The 22,290-nt window shown below is 38.3% G+C and overlaps 1 protein-coding gene across 3 annotated transcripts in view; it reads left to right on the forward strand.

The window, feature by feature from the left end:
- TMEM106B (transmembrane protein 106B) overlaps nt 1-22,290 on the forward strand; it is a 37,316-nt gene that overhangs the window by 5,134 nt on the left and 9,892 nt on the right. For all 3 annotated transcript variants that reach the window (XR_010322694.1, XM_064290021.1, XM_064290022.1), the window contains exons 4-7: nt 16,157-16,316; nt 20,071-20,211; nt 20,472-20,521; nt 21,481-21,534. Coding sequence is in view for 2 of the 3 variants with exons in the window: in XM_064290021.1 (XP_064146091.1) it covers nt 16,157-16,316; nt 20,071-20,211; nt 20,472-20,521; nt 21,481-21,534 (405 nt within the window). In the remaining variant the exon portion in view is untranslated. The remainder of the gene's footprint in view (nt 1-16,156; nt 16,317-20,070; nt 20,212-20,471; nt 20,522-21,480; nt 21,535-22,290) is intronic.

Here is a 22,290-nt window from a genome sequence, read left to right on the forward strand (position 1 = left end):
TCGGTGGTTCGAACCCACTAGCCACTCCATGGGAGAAAGATGTGGCAGTCTGCTTCCGTAAAGATTACAGCCTTCAAAACCCTATAGGACAGTTTTACTCTGTCGTATAGGGTCACTATGAGTCAGAATCGACTCGATGACACCAGGTTTGCATTTGGTTTGGATGTTCAAGCATGCCGTCATATGTTTTTTATCCTTACAAAAAAAAAAAAAAATTGCCTAGTCGAGATAAGGTCTTGAAGACAGCACAATACGTGAATCTCTTCAAATCTATTTGTTAAAACAGAAAGGCCTAAAATACAGCAGAATAAGGAAACCGCAAACAACATTTTCTTTAAAAAAAAAATTAGCGATAAGGTATTTCTTCCAACCCCAGAATAAAAATAAGTATTCAAACCATCATGACAGCAGAGACCCAAACTTGCCTAGTAGATGTGTGGCAGTTGCAAAAGGAAGCAACAGGGGAGTTCGTAAGGGCCCTATGGGCAAATAGTCAGCCAAAAGGGAGAAGATTCCACTCAGAGGACTCTCTCCCCTCTACAGATAACCTTCAAGGTCATCTGTTAAAATGGGAAGACTGCATAGGGAGAGTGCAGAAAGGCCACAGAGTTCCACAAAGGGGCCTTGAGAAGGTCAGAAGGAACTGGAGCATCCTAAGTCCTCAAAGACCTTAGAAAAACTCAACAAAACTCTTACAAAAGGACAAAGATACATCCTAAGGGGAAGGAAAAAATCCAAACTGCTGAGGATCGTATCCAGTTTGTACAAGCTAGTAAAGTCTCAGATACGAGGGAGAGAATCTCAGAACTATGTAGGTGGCTACACATAGAAGCCATCTTTTCTAATACTTCTGTAATTACGAAGAAGGAAGCCCCTGAGCAATGAAACTAGGAAACCCACTCTGGCCCATTCCAGTCTCCTAAACTAGAACCTTAAAAATTCCAAAATTCCATCTTATTTACACATGAGCAACAGAAGAGAATTCCAGTCAACCATCATACAAAGATATTGGGCGGGCCGGGGGGGGGCGGGGAGGAAAAGGAGAACTGAACAAAATGCTGAGAGGTGATTAAAGTACCTAGAAAGACATGAAAAACTTTGATATAAAATGTTCAAAAATGAATTAAAACCATGGAAGCCATGAAAGAACAGCATAAGTCAGAAATTGAAAAGTTCAGAAATGAGCTGAATAAACAAGATGATGTGAAAATAGTCTACACACCCCTTGAACTAATCTGGGGAAAATTCAGAATTGAAGATAAAACTGGGAGAATAGAAGTGTAAATAGATACTATGACAAGTCCTATAAAGGAAATAGGGGATAAAAGAGGAAAAAGAAGACACAAAGTAATGAAAAGGACTTGAGAGAATATGATATAGAAGACAGAGAAGATTGAATGTACACGTAATTGGCATTTCTGAAGAAAACAAGTAGAACTGAGCAAACATTAAATATTTAATTCAGGAATACTTTCTTGAAGTAAAAGATTTGAACCCACATGTTGAAAAGACATACCATGATCCTGGAAAAATCAATCCATGCCAGTGAAATTACTAGACTTTGAAAGGTAGGGATGGGGGGATCCTTTGAGCACCCAGGCAAAGGATCAATTGATTTAAGGGATAGAAAATCAGATCGGCATGCTACTTCTTGACCACAGTGCTTGAAACAAAACGGCAGTAGAGCAACATGTTTAAGATACTCACTGAAATGAACTGAAACAAGGATTTTATAAATAGTTAATCTGATCTTTAAGCGTGAAATCTGTTAAGCATGCAGGCAATCAGAGTGAAAAACCTGAGAGTGGAGAAACCTTTTCCCACTCATTCAGAATTCAGAAGTGATGAGATTAATAAATTTGACAGAGTATAGGTAAATTTTTACAAGGTCAAAAACTAAACCTTAATTGAAATAAAGATTCAAATGGCAAACCGGAAAACAACGCCTGTAACTTAGTTGGAGGGCTGATATCCTTACTCTTTAAAGAGCTTCAGAAATTGAGAGGAGAAACGCCAGTCACCAACTAAAAATATGAATAAGAGCTATGAACAGCCAGTTCTCCCCCTGCCAAAAAAAGGCCCTTCAGCATGTAAAGAGGTATTCAATCTTGCTCATAAGAGAATTGCAAATGGAAACTACACTGAGGTATTTTTCTCATCTATCAGATTTTTATCAGATTGGCAGTCATCCAAAATTTTCACAACGTATTTTGTGGGCAATGCCCTGTGAAAACTAGCATACTCATGCATTGCTAGTGGAAGGATATTTGGCATTATCTATCACAGTTACTATTTTTGGAAACCCTGGTGGCATAGTGGTTAAGAGCTACAGTTGCTAACCAAAAGGTCAACAGTTCGAATCTACCGCGCGTTCCTTGGAAACCTACGGGGCAACTCTGTCCTGTCCTATAGGGTCTCTATGAGTTAGAATCGACTCAGTGGCAGCGGGTTTGATTTTGTTGGTTTTGATCATGATTGTTTATGCATTTACCCTTTGGCTTCAGAATTCTACTTTGAAAAATCTAAGGATAGTTGGAATTTGCATAAGTATTCATTGTGCCAGTGTTTGTGACATAGCAAAAGACTACAAACAATCTGAATGACTAACAATAGGGGACTGGTAGAATAAATTATGCTACGTTTACATGATGGTAAAGTGAATGACTAAGAACTGTGTAAGTTACTATCATGTGATATCCAGAGCACGTTTTTATTTGAAGAAACAAGCATACACATACACGTACATACAGAGAGAAACAATGGAATATGGAATGGTAAACCAAAAACTAATAAAACTAATTACTTACAGAGTTTGGGGTGGGGGGGGACTTAGAAGAGGAAACAGATAAGCAAACAAGGTGTATACACACAGACATACATATATTTATGCATACATGTACATGTTTGTGTTTATGTATATATGTATGTTGTATATGTACATAACCCCAGTGCCATCGAGTCAATTCCGACTCATAGCATCCCTATAGAACAAAGTAGAACTGCCCCATAGAGTTTCCAAGGAGCGCCTGGCGAATTCGAACTGCCGACCCTTTGGTTAGCAGCCGTAAGACTTGACCACTACACCACCAGGGTTTCTGTATATGATCATAGTCTTTAATTGTTTTAGCTTTGTTGTTTTTGCGTGCCTAGAGTCGATTCTGACTCATAGTGAACTTGTACGTTAGGGGAGAACTGCCCCATAGGGTTTCCTAGGCTATAATCTTTACCAGAGCACATCGCCAGGTCTTTTCTCTTTCAGAGCCACTAGTGGGTTAGACCTGCTGACCTTTCAGTTAGCAGCTGAGTGCTTTACCATTGCACCACCAGGGCTCCTATGTTTGGCTTTAGAACCATGTAATTTTTTTTTTTTAGCATACCTAAAAAGACAAAGTTGGAAAAAAATAACTAAATAAAAATTGAAGTAAACTGAAACTAGCAAATCTAACTGTATATCAAGTTTGTGACAGGACCACACATGAAAGAATTACTTCAAATGATTTGAAAACACTTTGACTGTCAAGGTTTAGTGAGATGTGTTCTAAATGACAACAACAACAAAATTTTGAACTGCATTCAGTAGTTGCATTGATAGTAGTAATGTTGGTGTTATTTTGAAATTATTACACAGGTTTTATAGAATAAAACAACTAAGTAATTATGTAAGTACCATTAAGATTTTCAGCATAAGAGCAAAGAGATACAAAGTCAAATAAATTGGATTCCCACTTCCAACCAAGATGGAGTAAGGACTGAATTTACCCTCCCACCTGAAACAACTAAAAAACTGAACGAATTGAAACAATGTTTTTAAACAGTGGATATCAGACAATGCAGGACAGTAATCCTTAAGAAAAAGAAAACAAAACAAAGCTATGATTGTACCAGCTTACTGCCTAGAGCAAGGTTTCAGGCTGCGGCACAAGGAAAGGAATCCAGACAGAGCTCAGCAATCTCCATGAATTGAGGAGATGGAACTGGGAGTCTCAGAAGTCAGTTAAAAGGGTAGAGTACTAGAGAGGAGGCAGCTGCACAGAGGAAAAGCTCCAGAGATACACAGAGGGTGTGCTTCAAGTCGTCACCTGAGTACTGCTCAACACATGTGAGCAAAGCACCTGAGGGTGGAAAGGAACAACTCAAAAGGAGCAGATGGAACAATCTCTGAGCTCTAAGAGAGCTAGGAATGCTTGTTTTCACCAACTCAATTGTTTTTACGTTATGAGTATGGAAAACATAATTCACAGGGCATTGAGTGGAGTATTCAGAAGAGTACTCCCTAAGTAATGGGAAAAAAAGCCTTAAAGGCTGCAATTCTCCTGCCTGCTATTGTTATTAGGTGCTGTCAAGTCAGCTCCAACTCGTTGTGACTTTGTGTATAACAAAATGTGCAGGCCTGCGCCATCCTCACAATCATTGCTATATTTAAGCCCATTGTTACAGCCACTGTGTCAGTCCACCTCACTCATAGTCGCCCTCTTTTTTGCTGACCCTCTACCGAGAATGTCCTTTTCCAGGGATTGGTCCTCCCAATAACGTGTCCAAAGTAAGCAAGACAAAGTCTCTCAGTCCTCACTTCTAAGGAGTATTCTGGGTGTACTTCCTCCAAGACAGATTTGTTTGTTGTTCTCGCAGTGAATGACATTCAGTGTTGTTCACAAGCATCACATTTCAGATGCGTCGATTCTTTTTCAGTCCAGGCACACCTGAGTCATCAAAGTGACACCTTTGCTTTTTTAACACTTTAAAGAGATCTTTTGCCACGCGTTTGCCTAATACAGTATGTCATTTGATTTCTTGACTGGTGCTTCCGTAGACATTGATTGTTGATCCAGGAAGAATGAAGTCCTTGACAACTTCCATTTTTTCACCATTACCGTGACGTTTATTGGTCCATTTGTAAGGATTTTGATTTTCTTTATGTTCAGGTGTCCATACTGAAGGCAGTATAATCTTTTACCTTCATCATTAAGTACCTCAAGTCATTTTCAGCAGGCAAGGTTGTGTCATCTGCATACCTCAGGTGGTTAATGAGTCTTTCTCTAATCCTCGTGTTGTGTTCTTCATGTAGCCCAGCTTCTCAGATTGTTTTTTCAGCATATAGATTGAATAAGTAAGGTAAAAGAATACAGCCCTGCCACATGCCTTTTCCAGTGCAGTATCCCCTTTCCCTGTTTGAACAACTGCTTCTTGATCCACGTACAGGTTCTTTGTGAACAAAATTAAGTGTTCTGGAATTCCCATTCTTTCCAGTGTGATCCATACAGTTGAATGCTTTTGCATAGTTGATAAAACAGGCAGAGATCTTTCTGGTTTTCTCTACTTTGAGCCAAGGTCCATCTGACATCAGCAGTGATATCCCTCATTTCATATTCTATTAGGTAACCCAGCGGTGGTTACCTCTCAAGTTGAGAGAGTCTAGAGTGAGTGAGTGGGCACCACTTTGTTTGCTCAGACAAAAGTATGGGTGTAGTAACAGTGATACAGCAAATACTAGTTTTATTTTGTTTTTAATAAGCCATTTTAGTCTCATTTCTCAATTTAGATAACTTAAGATACTCAAATATTTATACAACATCTGAAGGAGAATCTTCAGTAACTGTTGTGAGGCATACAAAGATTAAATCCATCAAGGGATTTAGAAAGGAGGTGATGAGGAGGACATAGTAGAGGAAGAGATAAAATGATAATTTTTTTGAATGTCTAGAATATGAAGGGGAGATTAAAGTAAGTGACATGAAACATAGAAGTAGAAGAATGTTGTAGGCTTTCCACTGAGGATTATATATTGCCAAGATCAGGAAATAGTTTCTTGAAACTAGAGCTTTTGAGGGTAATACTGAAGATAAATTTCCATCAGTGGAAACTGGAAAGAAAGAGTGAGATATGCAAAAGATATATTTCAGAGACAGTTAGAAGAACAGCAAAGGCGTGCAAGATTTTTTCTTGTATGTGCATGTTGTGGAGAATAAAACCACTCAGTCCTTAACACCAGCTCACATAAGTGAGAACTGATGACTCCAGCAAGAGAGCCTCTAATAGGAACAGATATAGTCCAAGGAACAAAGAAATTACAATGCACTGGTTTGTTTGGCTAGTCTTTGGTTGAGGTCACAAGAAGGGTGGGTTAGGAGATGGAGAGTGGGCTTCTACTGGTTAATTGGGAACAAAGGCTTACAGTGATTGAGTTCAGGGAGTAATTTCAGAGGTTTTCAGTCGTAGTCACATATCCCTGGGGAGAGGTTATAAAAACATTACTGGTTGATGTTAAGCAGCTCTAACCAGATGTCTTAGAGATTTGTGATAACCATTCCGTACCAGTACCTCATTTCCCAGAAATAGCTTGTTAAAACAAAACCCTTTTAAGTTGTCTGTGAAGGTTTAGATAAGGCTAGCTCCAGGACCCCTTTAAAACAATTTTTTTTATTATACCCTTGTTATAAAGAAACATTTCTTAGGCCCTCTTTACACAAAAAGACACCAGTGTCAAGATTGCCTGCCTTGGAGTGTGTTGTTTTTACATTCTGGCTTGATTGCAGAGTGAAATTCTCTTGGTTCCTATGACTGCTAGCAGTTAAGGAACCAAATTGCAGGTACCTGAGAAAAGTCTGGGTTGACTCTGTTGAGAGCAGCTAGGCAAATACAGAGTCCCAGGCAAGCGTGTAAAAAGACGAGTTTAACTTAGCAAAAACTGAGTTTAATTCAGTCATTTAATCCTGGTCAGAAAGGCTTCATGAAGTTCTTTACATTTCCCTTCTTTTGATCAGGGGTTTTATTGCACATCCTCTGATCACGTTAAGAATTAGTTCTTCTGCATGGACTTAGTTTTAAATCATCATTGGTTATGCTCCTTCCTGATAGCTGCTTGAACCAGCAAACATTTTATTTTTACCTTTGCTGTATGGGAGTTCTATTCTTCAGAGTGAGCTGGTCTTAGGTCTCCCACAGAGGAGTATTCATCTTCTGCAAGGTGTTTGTAGCTATTAGGCAGCTTCAGATTTTCTTCACCATACTATTGTAAAGCTCTTACATTGGTTAGAAGAATACTTAGTGGCTTAGAGTCACCTTACAATATAGTTCAATTAAACATGCGACTCTTCCAGCCCATTAAAAATGATCATTGCCTCCACATACATTAGGCTGCGCATGGGCATCAGGTTGTTTCTGTGGGTCAAAGCTTCAGTGGTTACTTTCATATGGCATTTAACAGTGCTGATTACAATAACTTAACATTAAAACCATAACACTGGAGAACAGAATTGACCTAATCTTGGCACCCACTCCATTGGGTAACTAGCTAAACATATCAGAAAAGGAAAAACCAAACGTATTTTTTTTTGTAATGTGTAACCAGGTGGTCTTTTCACATATTTTTGTAGTATCATGTTCTACTTCTCCTGAAATGTTAATCCAGATGTGCAAGAGGTTATTTATAGCATGGACCCCTCTTTGCTGGGCTAACAGGAAATTTAGAGCGATTTGATTATCCAAAACTACTTTGACAAGTGAGTTCAGTAATTTCTCTTGAGCAGTCATAGCATTGGCAACATCATCTGCTATTTCTTCCATGGTTCTGGAGATGTTACGGATGACATGTTGTAAATCTCCTACTCTGCACTAAGAGAAATATCCTCAAAAAATTATAACCTAAACCAGTGAACTCCTTTAAGGGGTTCCCTCTTACCTCTCCCTTGCTTATCTCTTGACCAGTTGTTTCTGCTCCTTTCCAATAATTTCAGGTGGTTAGTCCAGTGTAAACTCTCATTGTAAGAATGGATGTCTAAAGGGGTTCCCCTATGGCCTGTCATATTCCAATCATCCAAACAAGATAAAGCCCAGGTATAGGACTCATCATTTGGATGTGAATTGTCAAAGGTGAGGTATCTTGATCCTCCACAGAAAAATACATAGCTGTATGGGCTCTTTTTATGCTGGTCCTGGCATGTTTACCTGGGAGAGGGGTGGTTTGGTTTATCTGTTCAAGCCAATTTTCTGTCAAGAAGTTGTTGGAAATAGACAATTGTTCTAACCTCACCAAGCCTCCATTTGGCCACAAAAAGACCTTTTTCCCTGTATACACGCTGTTAAATTTCCTGAAAAAGCCACATTCCAGTGTCTGAGATAGGTATTATATGAAATTAAGGGATCATTTTTACAATCTGAAGAGGAGGCCCAGGGTATTTTGAAACACTCTTTAGCTCTAACCCTAGTTAGATTGAAACATGAGACCTGGGGTTGAGCCAGTATCTCAGAGGACACCATAGTCCCACATATATGGCTGACCTAGAGGTGATGTTAAAATTAGTGGTAGCAGGGGAACAAAACTGTAAGTTAGTATGGGAGTAGCTAATGGATCTGAGTTCTCATGTACAGTTTTGGGTAAAGGATGACAGATCCGGCAATCAGTAAGATTTGTGAATCGTGCAGCTGCCTGAATGAGCTTAAGAAAAGCATTCTGCCAGCAATTAATGGGAGGTGCGATGAGCAGCAGGTATGGCAGATAAGTTTAAGAAGAGTTTCATAGTGGAGAAACACAGCCCAAAAGAAATAAACGGGTTATTAACATTTAAATAATAGCAATAACAAAATAAATTTCAGCAATGAAAGGCTTAAAGGAGGATAAAAAGACTATTAACCAACAAAGGACAAATATAATTAAAACACTAATAAAAAGTTATAATGTTATTTCAAAAATTCATGGATCTTACTAATTTTTTTTTTTTACTAAATTAACCAGTGATCACATTAATAGCAAGGAGTTAATAGAATATAAATGGTAGAAACAGTTATAAAACTTAAGGCAAGAAAAGAGTAGTCCTAAAGTCCCATACAAGTTAAAAAGTTGGATAAAGCAAAAATAACTATAATGGTCAGAAGGTGGCACCACAAATAAGTTAGATTATTAAAACCAGTAAACACCCACAGGTAAAGAGTATATGATCCTAGTGACTAAGAAAAATTCAAAGAGTTAAAGCCCTCATTTACATAACTTATTTCAGAAATAACAATTGGCATAATATATCACCAAAACCACCAGCATATAATTCCTCAATTATGTATAACAGCTAACAATACTGAGATATCAAAAATGGTAAAGAAAAAGGCAGACACTCCAAATTTTACCGCAGGCTGCGTAGGAAGTTTCAGGCCAGGTCCAGAGTTCTTGGGAAAGTAGTCTACCCAGCTGTCATCTGTTTTTGTTTTCCTGGCAATGTTTGAATTTTAATCCTTCCTGAGGCTCAACTGTCCATTTGGGAGTCAGGGCTTCCTTCAGTGGGGATAAATGAATCCAGCCCTTGACTGCCTATAATTTGGCAGCACAAGAATTTGTGAATAAGACTAAGTAGGGTCCCTTCCATCGAGGCTCAAGGGAATCCTTTAATTGATGTTTTTTCCAATAGGCATAATCTCTAGATAGAGGAAAGGTAGCAGGCTCTTCAATATTCTTAGTGTTAAAATCCTCTTTAAGAAAGGTAGCATGTTCTTTAGCATAGTGAATCAAAGATTGGCAATACTTCAATAAATCAGCTTGGATTAAATTTGAATCTGCAATGACTACTGAATATGGTAAGTTCATTGTCCAACCCATGACAATCTCATAAGGAGTTAATTTATGCAGGGTGAAAGGCATGTTCATTGACACTTTGACGGGAGGGCCTGCAGCTAGGTCAATCCTGTAGACACTGAGCTTCACCAGTTGAATTTTTATGATTCTCTTGGTCCTTTCCACAAGGCCAGAAGACTAGGGATGATAAAGACAGCAGAGTCTCAGAAAAATACAACAAGTGACCTTTATTATTTGTCCCATACAGTGGATTCCTCTGTCACTGCAAAGCCCAGCTAGTATTCCCCACATGGGAAGGATATATTTTAATAACATTTTTGCGATAAATGCTGTTGTGGCTTTTAGACAAGGAAAGGCCACAATCCAATGTGAATATCTGCGAATCATAACTAGTAAAAATATATAACCATTGGCAGGTGTTAGGTGCATAAAACGTATCTCCCATTTGACCATTGGCCAGTTGGCAAGGGATACTTTCCAGGTGGGGGTTAATAATGTTTACCTGGATTAAATTCTGAGTAGATAGAATATTACTTGACTAGTTTGTCCGCGGCCTTCCAAAACTGTCCCAAAAAATGTTTTTGTAAAATGCCTGTTGTTTTGTCTCTGCCAGATGTTCTTTCATGGAGAAGGTGGGTGCAAGGGGAATATGCAAGTCCTTGGGGACAACAGATTTGGCATCAGGCCCTTCCCACAGGGAAGATTATTAAATTTACAGCCTTCTTTTATTTACTGTTCCACCTCTAATTCAGGAGCATATTCCTGGTGGCAGGCTAAATCATGCCAAACTGGAGGGTCCCGTTTAGGGTCTTCAGTTGCTATACCCTTGGCTGCTCCAAGGGATTCTGCATTGCGAGTGTGGCATTTGCCATGAATAGAGGGGTAATCAGGACAGTGCTTCTAAGGAGGTCTGTAACAATCACTGCTAGAAGCATTCATCATAATGAAAGCAACATGGGCGAAAGAATGTAACGTGCTTGACTGCAACTAAAAAACTTTCCAAAAATTGTCTTTCTAAAAAACTAATCACTTCATCATCAGACATGTTCCTCATGTCTGTGAAACAGGTTCAGAGTAAGGGCACATGTAAACAACCTGGCAGGACAGGTCTATTGCCAGGCCTATGCAGAGCTGCGTAGTGGAGCCCTGATAGAACTCAGCATATCTCCAGTCCTTGACTTCTTCCTCAGAAGCTGTAACAGCTAAGGATTTTTAAAAAGTAAGAGAAATTAAAAAGGCATGGACTCTGCTTAGCCAGACCTAACTTAACATGGATTAAGGTTTTCAAATAATTAGAGTTTGGCAGTTTCAAAGGGCGTTAATTCTTTTATTCCCTGCTTTTTATCCCGGGAAACCCTGGTGGCATAGTGGTTAAGTGCTATGGCTGCTAATCATAAAGGTCGGCAGTTCAAATCCACCAGGCGCTCCTTGGAAACTCTATGGGGCAGTTCTACTCTGTCCAATGGGGTCACTATGAGTCGGAATCGACTCAACGGCAACGGGTTACGAGGTTTTTTTTATCCTGGTCGTGGCAGGGACTGTCAGCAGTGGATTGAGGTGCAGCCTTTTTGGCAGCCTTATCGGATAAACCATTCCCTCTAAATCCATTTGGGGAATGTTGTTAGGTTGATGGGCCTGGATTTTAACTACTGCAATCTCAGATGGGAGCAAGAGAGAGTCCAGGAGGTCAGTCACTAGGGGATTTTTAATTTTAATTTGTTCAAGACCCCATTTGTTTCCATAACATCCCCAAATTATCAGCAGTTCCAAAGCCATACTTCAAATCCATGTAAATGATTACGGATTTTCTGGACGCCATCTCACAAGCCCTGATGAGTGCAGTCAGTTCAGCTTGTTGGGCTGAAGTAACATCTGGTAGTGGGTTGCCTTCCAGGACCTCAGTAGATGTAGTAGTAGTATATCCACCTTAATAACGAGAACTAGAGGAATCTGGTTTTAGATATGACCCATCAACAAAAAGAATCAAGTCAGGATTGGGGAGGGAAGTCTCTGCAGGTCTTGTCTTGGAGTGAGTAACTGGTCTGTTAAATCCAGGTGATCATGAAGAACAGTTTCAAAATCATCAGGTATAGGCAACAGGATAGCTAGGTTAATAGTGTGCAGCATAATGTCAGACACAGCTAAAAGTAGGACTTCATGGCAGGTTACCCTGCTGGCGGACAAATACTGGATTAGGGAAGAATTTAAGATTGCAGCTACAGCGTGGGGACATACACACCAAAAAATTGCGTGAGTACAATATTGGCTTGGCTTCCCCCAGCCAGGCTGTGGTGACAGCTGCTCTAAGGCATGGGAGATACTCCCTGGCTACTGGATCTAATTGTAAGCTGTAGCATTCCATGGGTCACTGCTGCCCCCCATGTGTCTGAGTGAGGACCCCCAAAGCTTTTCTAGTTATTTCCAGGACATACAAAGAAAAATCCAGTTTATAACTGGGAAATCCTAAAGCTGGGGTGGTGGGAAGTGATTCCTTTAACTTAAAAACAACTCGGATGCTCTCCTCAGATAACTGAAATGGATCAAGTGCAGGTCCCTTTAAAAACTGGTAAAGCAGCTGACCTATTAGGGAAAAGTAAGAATCCAGGCATGACAGTACCCACAAAACCCTAAGAATCCTCTCAGCTGCTGCTTAGTGGTAGGGATAGGGAAAGCCTGAATTGAATCCTTCCTTTGTGAGTCCATATAAACTCTCTTTGTTGACATAATATGCCGTGAATGTTTACTGAAAGTAGAGCCAATTGTAATTTTTTGAATACTTTATGCCACCTAGTGGCCAAATGCTGTAGTAACAATATTATCCCTAAAAAGCATGCATCTAATAAAAGGGAACAGACTAACAAATCATCAAAGTATTGGAGGAGAGCAAAACCATCAGCGAATTATAAAGACTGTAAATCGGTGTGTAAAACTTGGGAAAGGTAAGTGGGCCTTTCAGGATACTCCTGGGACATAACCGTCCAGGTAAACTTTTGATTATTCCACATAAAAGCAAATAGGTATTAGTTTTCTGGGTGAACCAGGACACCAAAAAGGTGCTGCATAAATCTATTACAGTAAAATGGGTAGTTTCAGGAGGAATATTAAAGTAGGTGGGGGTTAGGCAAAATCAGAAAGCACGGGATGACTGCACAGTTAATGGTTCATAAGACTTGCACAAAAGACCATTCTCAATTCTGGGATTTCTTTACAGAGAAAACAGGAGTGTTACATGGACTAGTGTAAGAGATAACGAGTCCCTTTTTTAAGGAAATCTTGTTTTATTGTGGCTAGTCCTTCCCTTGCTTCATTCCTTATAGGGTATTATGAAACCCTAGGCAAAGACTTAGCATGATCTATTTGAATTTTGATGGGTTCAGTTGACAAACCTCCACCAACATCTGTGGAAGACATGGCAACTAATATTTCTGGAACTGCAGAACGGTAATCTGAGGCAGGAGGGCCACCCAGCATCCCAGTGATGGTCACTGGGCACCCTTGAGGTGGCAGCAGCACTTCTGCCTGCCTGACACTGGAAATGGAATCAGTGGTTGGGTGAGGGTTGCCTTCCTGTAAAGACATAGTAAGTCCCTGAAAATAGTAGTTTCTTCACTATCCATAATTCACTCATCCCAGATAACTTCTAAAAAGCATTTTTGCCTGTTCAGTAAATTGTAGATGATAATTCCATTTAGATAAAAGGTATTTAAACAATCCCATTTACATAAAACGTATTTAAACTTAATAAAAAGGGTTGTACACCTTCTGTAGATTCTAAAGAAACATTAACTGGCTGAGAAGAAGTTACAGTTTGCTCGTGGTTCATAATTCCCACAATTTTAGAAGTTTTATTACTCCAGGGTAAGAGATTTTTCAATCACATGGGATTCAAAGCTGACAAAGTGGTTCTTGTATCAGTTAAAAACTTGCAATTTTCCCTATGTACTAATAGTTTCTCCCTGACTATTTAAAGCCACTACTGGAAAAACCCCCTTTGATCCCCAGAGCCCCATCAACTGATCCTACTGGAGACAAAGCAGGAGGTAGCATTCCCAATTTATTCTTTAATTTAGATGTTTCCATTTAAAATGTTGTGGTTTCTTACAGTAAAAATACACTGGTATTCCCAATTGGTTTTCTCCCCTTTGGGCTCCAGTATTGAACTCCTGCACCCCAGGAGTTTGCAGCTCCTAGGCTATCTGTTTTTCTTGCCTGGTATTAGTTCTTTGTTCACAGGCCTGATTTTGCTGCTCAGTGGTTTGAGCCATTTTGTAAACTGTCCAAAAAGGTTTCTACAGGGAGCTGTTTCCAGTCTAAGCAGTGGCATTTGACCAGTTTTGAAGCTCTAGGTTCAAACCATTGACAAAAATAGAATTGAAGGCAATCTCGGAATCTTTTGATTTTAATCCTTAGTGTTTAAGGAACATTTCTAATCTATCTCTAAAATTTGTACACTTCTACCCTTGTTCACAAGCTCGAAGGTTTGTTTTTGGAAGTACTCTTGGGATTGCTTTAATCAACAGATGATAAATTTGCCTAGTTTCCAACAATAGATCTCTAGTAGTTTTTAGTGAAAAGGGAATCAGCAGAGTCCCTTTCCCATACCATCCAGCCTCTGTGCAGAGTCCCTTTCCCATACCATCCAGCCTCTGTGATACACAATTGGGCCTCCCCAGGCCCCAACAACATAAGAATAAATTGATAAAAGTCAGAAATTCCTATCTGGTAGGTAGAGGTGAGAATTTGGAGTTCCTCAGTAAATTTACCTAGATCTTCCCTGGGCTTGGGAAAATCCTTAACTGTGACTCTTGGCTCTGTCTTGCTCCACAGTGTAAAACTTACTTGTGGAAGTTACCCACTTTGGTCGGGTTGCTTAATTTTAAAAGGCGTCTTGATGTGGGGCTTGTCTTTGGCCATTATAAGTCCAAAGTCCTCAGCACAATAAGGAAGTTCAATTGCTATGTTTTTAGAATAGAAAAGGAGACGTGGAGGTAGAGGCAGATGAAGGGAGGCATCTGCCAGAGGAGGAAAGAGAGGAGTGGCAGCAGGAGAAGGAGGTGTAACAGTGGCTGCCTGAGTAACAGAAACAACAGGATCACCATCTGATGGCTTAGACTGACAGTGCGATTTTTCCCCTGGTTCACCTTGTCTAGACACTACTTGACGTCACAGATTTCATTTTACTTGGATCCAGAATCAACACCCATGGCAGCAGCAGTCAAGAAATCAAATGACTGCATTGCGTTAGTCAAGCCTGCTGCAAAAGACCTCTTTAAAGTGTTAAAAAGTAAGGGTGTCACCTTGAAGAGTAAGGTGTGCCTGACCCAACCCATGGTGTTTTCAGTCACCTCATATGCATGTGAAAGCTGGATGACAAATAAGGAGGACCGAAGAGGAATTGACGCCTTTGAATTGTGGCGTTGCGGAAGAGTATTGAATATACCCCGGACTGCTTGCTAAAAGAAGGAACAAAGCTGTCTTAGAAGAAATACAGCCAGAATGCTCCTTAGAAGCAAGAATGGCAATACTGCATCTTAGGGATTTGTGATAACCCTTCAGTACCAGTACCTCATTTCCCAGAGACAGCTTGTTAAAACAAAACCCTGTTTAAGTTGTCTGGGAAACTTTAGGTAAGGCTAGCTCCAGGATCCCTTCAAAACAATTTTTTTTTATTACATCCTTGTTAATAAACATTTTTGTTAATTAAACATTTATTAGGCCCACTTTACACAAAAAGACACCTGTGTCAAGGTTGCCTTCCTTAGAGTGTATTTCTTTTACATCCTGGTTTGACCACAAAGTGAAACTCCCAGTTCCCGTGGCTACTAGCAATTAAGGAGCCAGATTGCAGGTGCCTGTGAAAAGTTTGGATTGGGTGATGAGACCAGCTAGGCAGTGAGTCCCAGGAAGGCATGAAGACCGGTTTAATTTAACAAAAACTGAGTTTAATTCAGTCATTTAGTCCTGGTCAGAAAGACTTCATGAACTTCTCTTTTACATACATAATATTATCTCCTTTTTTTATTTTAAAGATACAGGATAACAGTTATCTTCAAAGCAGAGTTAATGTAAACAGTACTTTTTTTAATTGAGTATTTAAGTACTTTGGGATAGGGAGGCTCAAAAAGGACTGATTATAATGAGGTTGGTGAGGCATGTGGATATGCTGTTTTTTTAAGGGCTTTACAGGTGGTTCTGATAAGCAGTCGGGATTATATAATGACAAAACGCACACATGAAAATGCTGCTTCAATGAGTTCAGAAGGAATTCTTGAAATTTGTATTTTTATCAAGCTCCCCAACTTAATTCCAATGTGTAGCCTGGTCTGGGAATCACTGCAACAAATTTTCTGTCATAAACCTAAAATCCCACTCTCCCTGAAAGTGAATTCATCTTTTAAAAAGAACATTTTCAAACTTAAGTAGACGGACAGAACCTTTACCAATACTTTTAAAATACAAAAAGTTGGTTAAATTATATACCTTTTCCTGCTAGTGTAGTATATTGGGAGAAATTTCAAGTTTAAGATACTTTTTCAAAATGTTTCATTATGTAATTTTTGATTTATATATATTTGAATATTCAATTTTCCTTTTCAGAAAGCTGTATGTGATGGCATCTGTGTTTGTCTGTCTGCTCCTTTCCGGATTAGCTGTGTTTTTCCTTTTTCCTCACTCTATCGACGTGAAGTACGTTGGAGTAAAGTCAGCATATGTTAGCTATGACGTTCAAAAGCGTACAATATATTTAAATATCACAGTAAGTACAAACTTATATTAAAGATATTCGACATAGTCTGTTTTCCTGTTAAGCAGTACCTTTGACCTTGTTTGGGAGGATGTTTTTTAAATGTAATGCTGATCATATTGCTTTCTGTGTGTCTTTGTTGTATTGACCTTCTCTATCATTCTTGTTTCTGCTGAAAATGGCAAATAATAAATACTGGCAATTCTTTGCATATCAAATGTACTACAATAGCATTTAGCATTTCAAGATGCTTTCAGGAAGGTAAAATAAAATAACCAGTTGATTGCCAGGAAAAAAATGAAAGTATTTGCAACATTTGACACTGAATAGCACTGGTGGCACAGTGGTTAAGTCATAAGCCTGCTTAACCAAAAGATTGGCAGTTCAAATCCACCAGCCACTCCTTGGAAACCCTATGGGGCCCTTCTGTTCTGTCCTCTAGGATTGCTGTGGGTTGGAATTGACTCCATAGCAGTGGTTTTTGTTGTTGTTGTTTTAGCCTTTCAACATTTGATTCTGAATAGCTCCTGGCAAGGTATTAACATACTTGCATTCAAGAGATGTTACAGCTGGAAAATTTTCACTCCTTTGTATATCGTGAAATATGATTTTTGCCATTTTTAACGGACCATTGCTTTATTGTGTTTAAAGGTAAAGTACAGGTGACAGATTTCTCTATCGTAAATTAACACATTTGAAGATGTACCCTCTATTTGAAAAAACCTCAGAGAAGCACCCCATCTGGACTAAGGGAGAATGAAGAAAACCAAAGGCACAAGGGAAAGATTAGCCTAAAGGACTAATGGACCAGAGCTACCACAGCGTCCACCAGACTGAGTCCAGCACAGCTAGACGGTGCCCAGCTACCACCACTGACTGCTCTGACAGATCACAATAGAGAGGGTTCCACACAGAGCTAGGAAAAAATGTACAACAAAATTCTAACTCACAAAAAAAGACTAGACATACTGGTCTGACAGACTGAAGAAACCCCAAGAGTATGACCCCCAGATACCCTTTTAACTCAGTACCGAAGTCACTCCTGAGGTTTGCTTGCAAAAAAGCAGGCCCGTAAAACAAAATGAGACTAAAGGGGCACACCAGCTAAGGGGCAAGGACTAGAAGTCAGGAGGGGACAGGAAAGCTGGTAATGGGAAACCCAAGGTCAAGAAGGAGAGAATGTTGACATGTTGTGGAGTTGGCAACCAGTGTTACAAAGCAATATGTGTATGAATTGTTTAATGAGAAACTAATTTGCTCTGTAAACCTTCATCTAAAGCACAGTAAAAAAAAAAAAAAAAACCACCCTCAGAGAAAGACTTTTACCTGTTAACATTTGTTTGAGAAAAGCATGGTTTGCAAACTACTGCATTAGGGGAAAAAAAAAAAAGATGTATATTAATCATGCTGTTACTGACCATTTATGCCTTCAAGCATCAAAGTGTATCTGTTGGCAGTCATTTGTTCGGAAGAGAGATACTGGACTCAGTTGGTTTTTCTTGTGGAAATGGTTGGTTTGATTGAAATTAAGGTAGAGATGTGTGGTTGAGAAGAGGGAGGGATGGAGTGAAAAGGAATGTGTGTTAAAATGGGATTGCTGCCTAATTACAAGATAAAAATAGAACTTCCTCAGAATACATTCACCCTCACTTGTTATTGTTAGGTGAGGGAGAGTCAGTTCAGACTCTTTGCAACCCAGTGTGACACAGTTAAACTGTCTCGTAGGGTTTCCTAGGCTGAAATCTTTGTAGGAGCAGATCGCCAGGTCTTTCTCCCACAGAGCTGCTTTATGGGTTTGGATCACCAGCCTTTCGGTTATCAGCTGAGTGCTTAACCATTGCATCCCCAGGGCTCCTATCACCCTCATTGCATTATTGCAGACTCTCAAAAGCTGTCAATCTATGGACTTTTTTTCTTTTTTAACTATCTGTGTAAAAACGTGCACCAAAACATTCATAGAGCAATGCTGATTATGAATCATTTTATTTGACTGGAGAATTCATTTGGAACAACAGCACATTGTCCCATTTGAACATGGTTTCAGACAGTGGCCAGGTTTTTTTTGTCCAACCTCCAAAAACTGTTCGAGTATCAAATACTGTAGATTTATGTATGTTATCTGGTTTAGAGTTAATCTTTTCTTTTTAATGGTTTTGTAATACTGCGTGTAAGAACTTAATATCCCCTTTATTAATGGGCATTAATTTTCTTTTTATTTTTTGCCACTCCAAAGAACACTGTCATTAACGTCCTAATGTTTTTATTTCTGTGCAGTAGATTCTGGGATGTATCATAGTCAAGGGGATACATACATATAGATACATATCTATAGCTGTATAATTTTTATTTTAATGGATGTTGGTAGATTACTTATCAAAATGACAGTAACACTTCACATATTTGACAGCAGTGTTCCCTTTGTCCATGTCCCTGCCAGGAATAGAATTTGTTGCTTTCTACAAACCTTATTGATTTGATGAATATAAAGCAATATTTCATTTTTACTTCCATTAACTTTTTCCTGACTACAGACTCCCTGACTCAAATTGAATTTGAGAATCTCTCTGAATGTTTCTTAGCCATTTAGGTTTTTTACTTTTTTAATTTGCCTGCTCGTATCCTTTGCCTACCTTTTTTTTTTTTTTTTGCCTTCTATTAGGCCTTTGTCATTTTCTTTTTAATTTTTAAGGTCTGATTGTACATTATAGATGGTAACCATTGCTATCTGCCTTCTGCCTTATGAATACTTTTTCCAGATTTATCATTTTTACCTATTGATTTTATTTATGCTATCTTTTGCTCTATTTTAGATGTTTTATTATCATCTGTTGTTTCTTAATTTAACATTTTTGTTTCTGTTTTCATTGACCGTTTCTAAAGTAATTTGAGACAATAGTTGTGAATAAGAAATGCAGAAACCGATCCCAGTTGTTACCTAAGTATAGAAATGATGCAGCCACATATTTCTTTCCAACCAAATGGGTTTGAATCTATCTTATTTCTCCTCTATACTGACTTGGTATAAATCCTGCTAGTATATAAGTTAAAATACTACTTTCCTTTAAATGAGAAGAGAGCCCTGGGGGCTCAGACTGCTAACCAAAGGGTCAGTTCAAATTCATCAGCCGCTCCTTGGAAACCCCATGGGGCAGTTCTGCTCTGCCCTGGAGAGCTGCTATGAGCCAGAATCGGTCAACTGCAGCGGGCTTGATTTTTTTTTTCTTGCTTTAAACAAGAGAAGTTATTTTGAGTACTAGTTAACATTTTAAACGGTCGTCATTATATGTAATAGAGTAGGAAGCAGCTTTTGACATAGTCTACGGATACCAATATATATTTGTAATTAGTAAAAAAACGTAGATTACATATAGAATAAATTTATTATTTTTATTAACATTTTGCTAACTAAGGCCTCAAATACATTTTCTAACATTCATTTTTCCATATTCCTATACTATATATTTCTGGACCTGTTTGTTTTTTGTGAATTTGTGTGTTTATTATAGGTATATTGTATGCATAGTGCTCATCCATAAAACCAAATAATGTTCTTTGGTTTTATGGGTGAGCACTATGCATACAATATACCTACAATATTTGGTATATTTGTATATGCATACAATATACCAACATCATTTGATGTTCTTTGACATTTTTGGTAACACTTTTCTTCTTCCTAGATGAAGTCATTGTTCTTATTAATTTGAATATGTATTATGCATGTTTTCAGATAACATCTACATCTTCTGCCTTTTTTCTCTTGCAGAACACACTGAATATAACGAACAATAACTATTATTCTGTTGAAGTTGAAAACATCACTGCACAAGTTCAGTTTTCAAAAACAGTTATCGGAAAGGCACGCTTAAACAACATAACCAATATTGGTCCACTTGATATGAAACAAGTAAGCCTCAGTCATGAGATAATTTCGAGGAGTTAACCAAGCCTCAACTTTGTGTATCATGTTAACTTGAGGAGGGCAGGAGAATTTCTCAAAAATTTGACTTTGAAATATATAAGACTTTTGCATGTATAAGAGGAGATCTTAGAATCAAGCTCATAAAGAGAGAGATTCCTGAACTCGTTGAAGGTATGAAATGAATCTGAAGTATTTGGTGTTTTGATTCTATTCTCTGTTGATTCTTTTCATTTTTTGCCTTTCAGATTGATTACACAGTACCTACTATTATAGCAGAAGAAATGAGTTATATGTTGTAAGTTCTGATTTTTTTAATAACTTGTCTTACTAAATAGTAAAGCTGTAGAATAAAGTATAAAGAATATATATTTTTTTAATTTCCCATAATCTTATCAGTGAATTTTGGAATATTCCTTCTGGCCTGTGTTCATCTCCATTCTTCCCTTATGCTTATACACAAAATTATGATTTTTTTGTTTTATTTTTGAGGATTAGGATTATAAACACCACTATTTCAGTTTTTATTTGTATTCACTATGTTACGACAGCCCTGTGTTCATATATTGATGCTTTGGTATAAACCCAAAACCAAACCCAGTGCTGTCGAGTCGATTCCGACTCATAGCAACCCCATGGGGCAGAGTAGAACTGCCCCATAGAGTTTCCAAGGAGTGCCTGGCGGATTTGAACTGCTGACCCTTTGGTTAGCAGCCGTAGCACTTAATCACTACGTCACCAGGATTACTACTTTAGTATAAGAGGACTATAAATGGTAATAATGTGTAATACTCTAATATTGGTTTGAAATTTTGAAGCTTTTAAATTAGATTTAAATGATTATTATTCTTGTTGATTAGAAGAAATAATTATAAGTTTTCATCGTCTTTTGGTAATAAGCCTGGACCTAGAAATTTTGGGTAACTAAGGATTTCAGATGGTTAGTGGAAAGTATAAGTAATTTGTGGCCCACATTAAAACAACTCTCCAACTGTAAGAGTATTAAAGCATATATAATTTTAGAATAAGAAGTCATGAAATATGTCAGTTAGTATTTGAAGTATAGAAAATGCTCAATAAATAAAATACTTATTTTCCTAATAGTATCTACATTTGTGTTAATATAGGAAGAGGAATGGTAATTAAACTGTTTTTAATAGTATCTATTAGCTTTAATATAGGAAGAATGATGGTAATTAAGCTGTTCTAAATTTATAATGTCATAATTTGCATTTATTGATATATTTTCTTTGACAGTGATTTCTGTACACTGATATCCATCAAAGTGCATAACATAGTACTCATGATGCAGTAAGTATGATTTTTTTTTTCCCTCTGAAAGATATTTTTTGTTAAAACTTTATATTTATCACATTGGCTTATAGCATATAGAGTATCTTAGCTTTATAAGAGTGTCATAAAGTAAGATAAATGTTATCCCCTGTACAAATAAGTAAATGAAAGATTAGAGTAGTAGTGAAGGATCACATGGCTGACAAATAGTGAACCTAGGCATTGAAAAGCTCAGGAAAATGGTATGGGTTGGGTAAAGAGGAAGTCTTAGTTCGACATCCAGTACCTTTCTGCCTGTGGTAAATTTTTGTTAATAGTAATGAGAAGGAGAAGATAGTATCAGCTGTCCCTAAAAGGGTATACATTTTGTTTGAGGACAGTGATGTTGGCATATGCTGAGAGCAAGCAGGCCCTACCCTGTGATGTCTTGTGTATGGAAGAAATCAGCTTCTTAATTGTTCCAGGATGAACTGGATTCTGGTTTAGGAAAGGAAGTAAAAACACACTGCTATGAGTTGAAAAGATGCTCCAGAGGGCATGGTAGATAAGATTGGGAGCAGTAAAGTAGGATAGGATTTGGGTGGAAGGACGCTGGCCAGAGAATGAGAATGAGTGGCCTAAGTGTGTGCATATTACATATTTCCTAGCACCTGTAGAGCAGAGAAGTCATAGGCTGGTCTAAAAATTCTCAATAGGAGGTAAGGTTGATAGTTGTCTGAAGGTCTGTGGCTTAGAACTGGCAGAGTCACAGTCAGTGGAGAGCATTAACCGTTC

The sequence above is a fragment of the Loxodonta africana genome, chromosome 8 (genome assembly GCF_030014295.1).
Source record: "Loxodonta africana isolate mLoxAfr1 chromosome 8, mLoxAfr1.hap2, whole genome shotgun sequence".
NCBI lineage: Eukaryota > Metazoa > Chordata > Mammalia > Proboscidea > Elephantidae > Loxodonta > Loxodonta africana.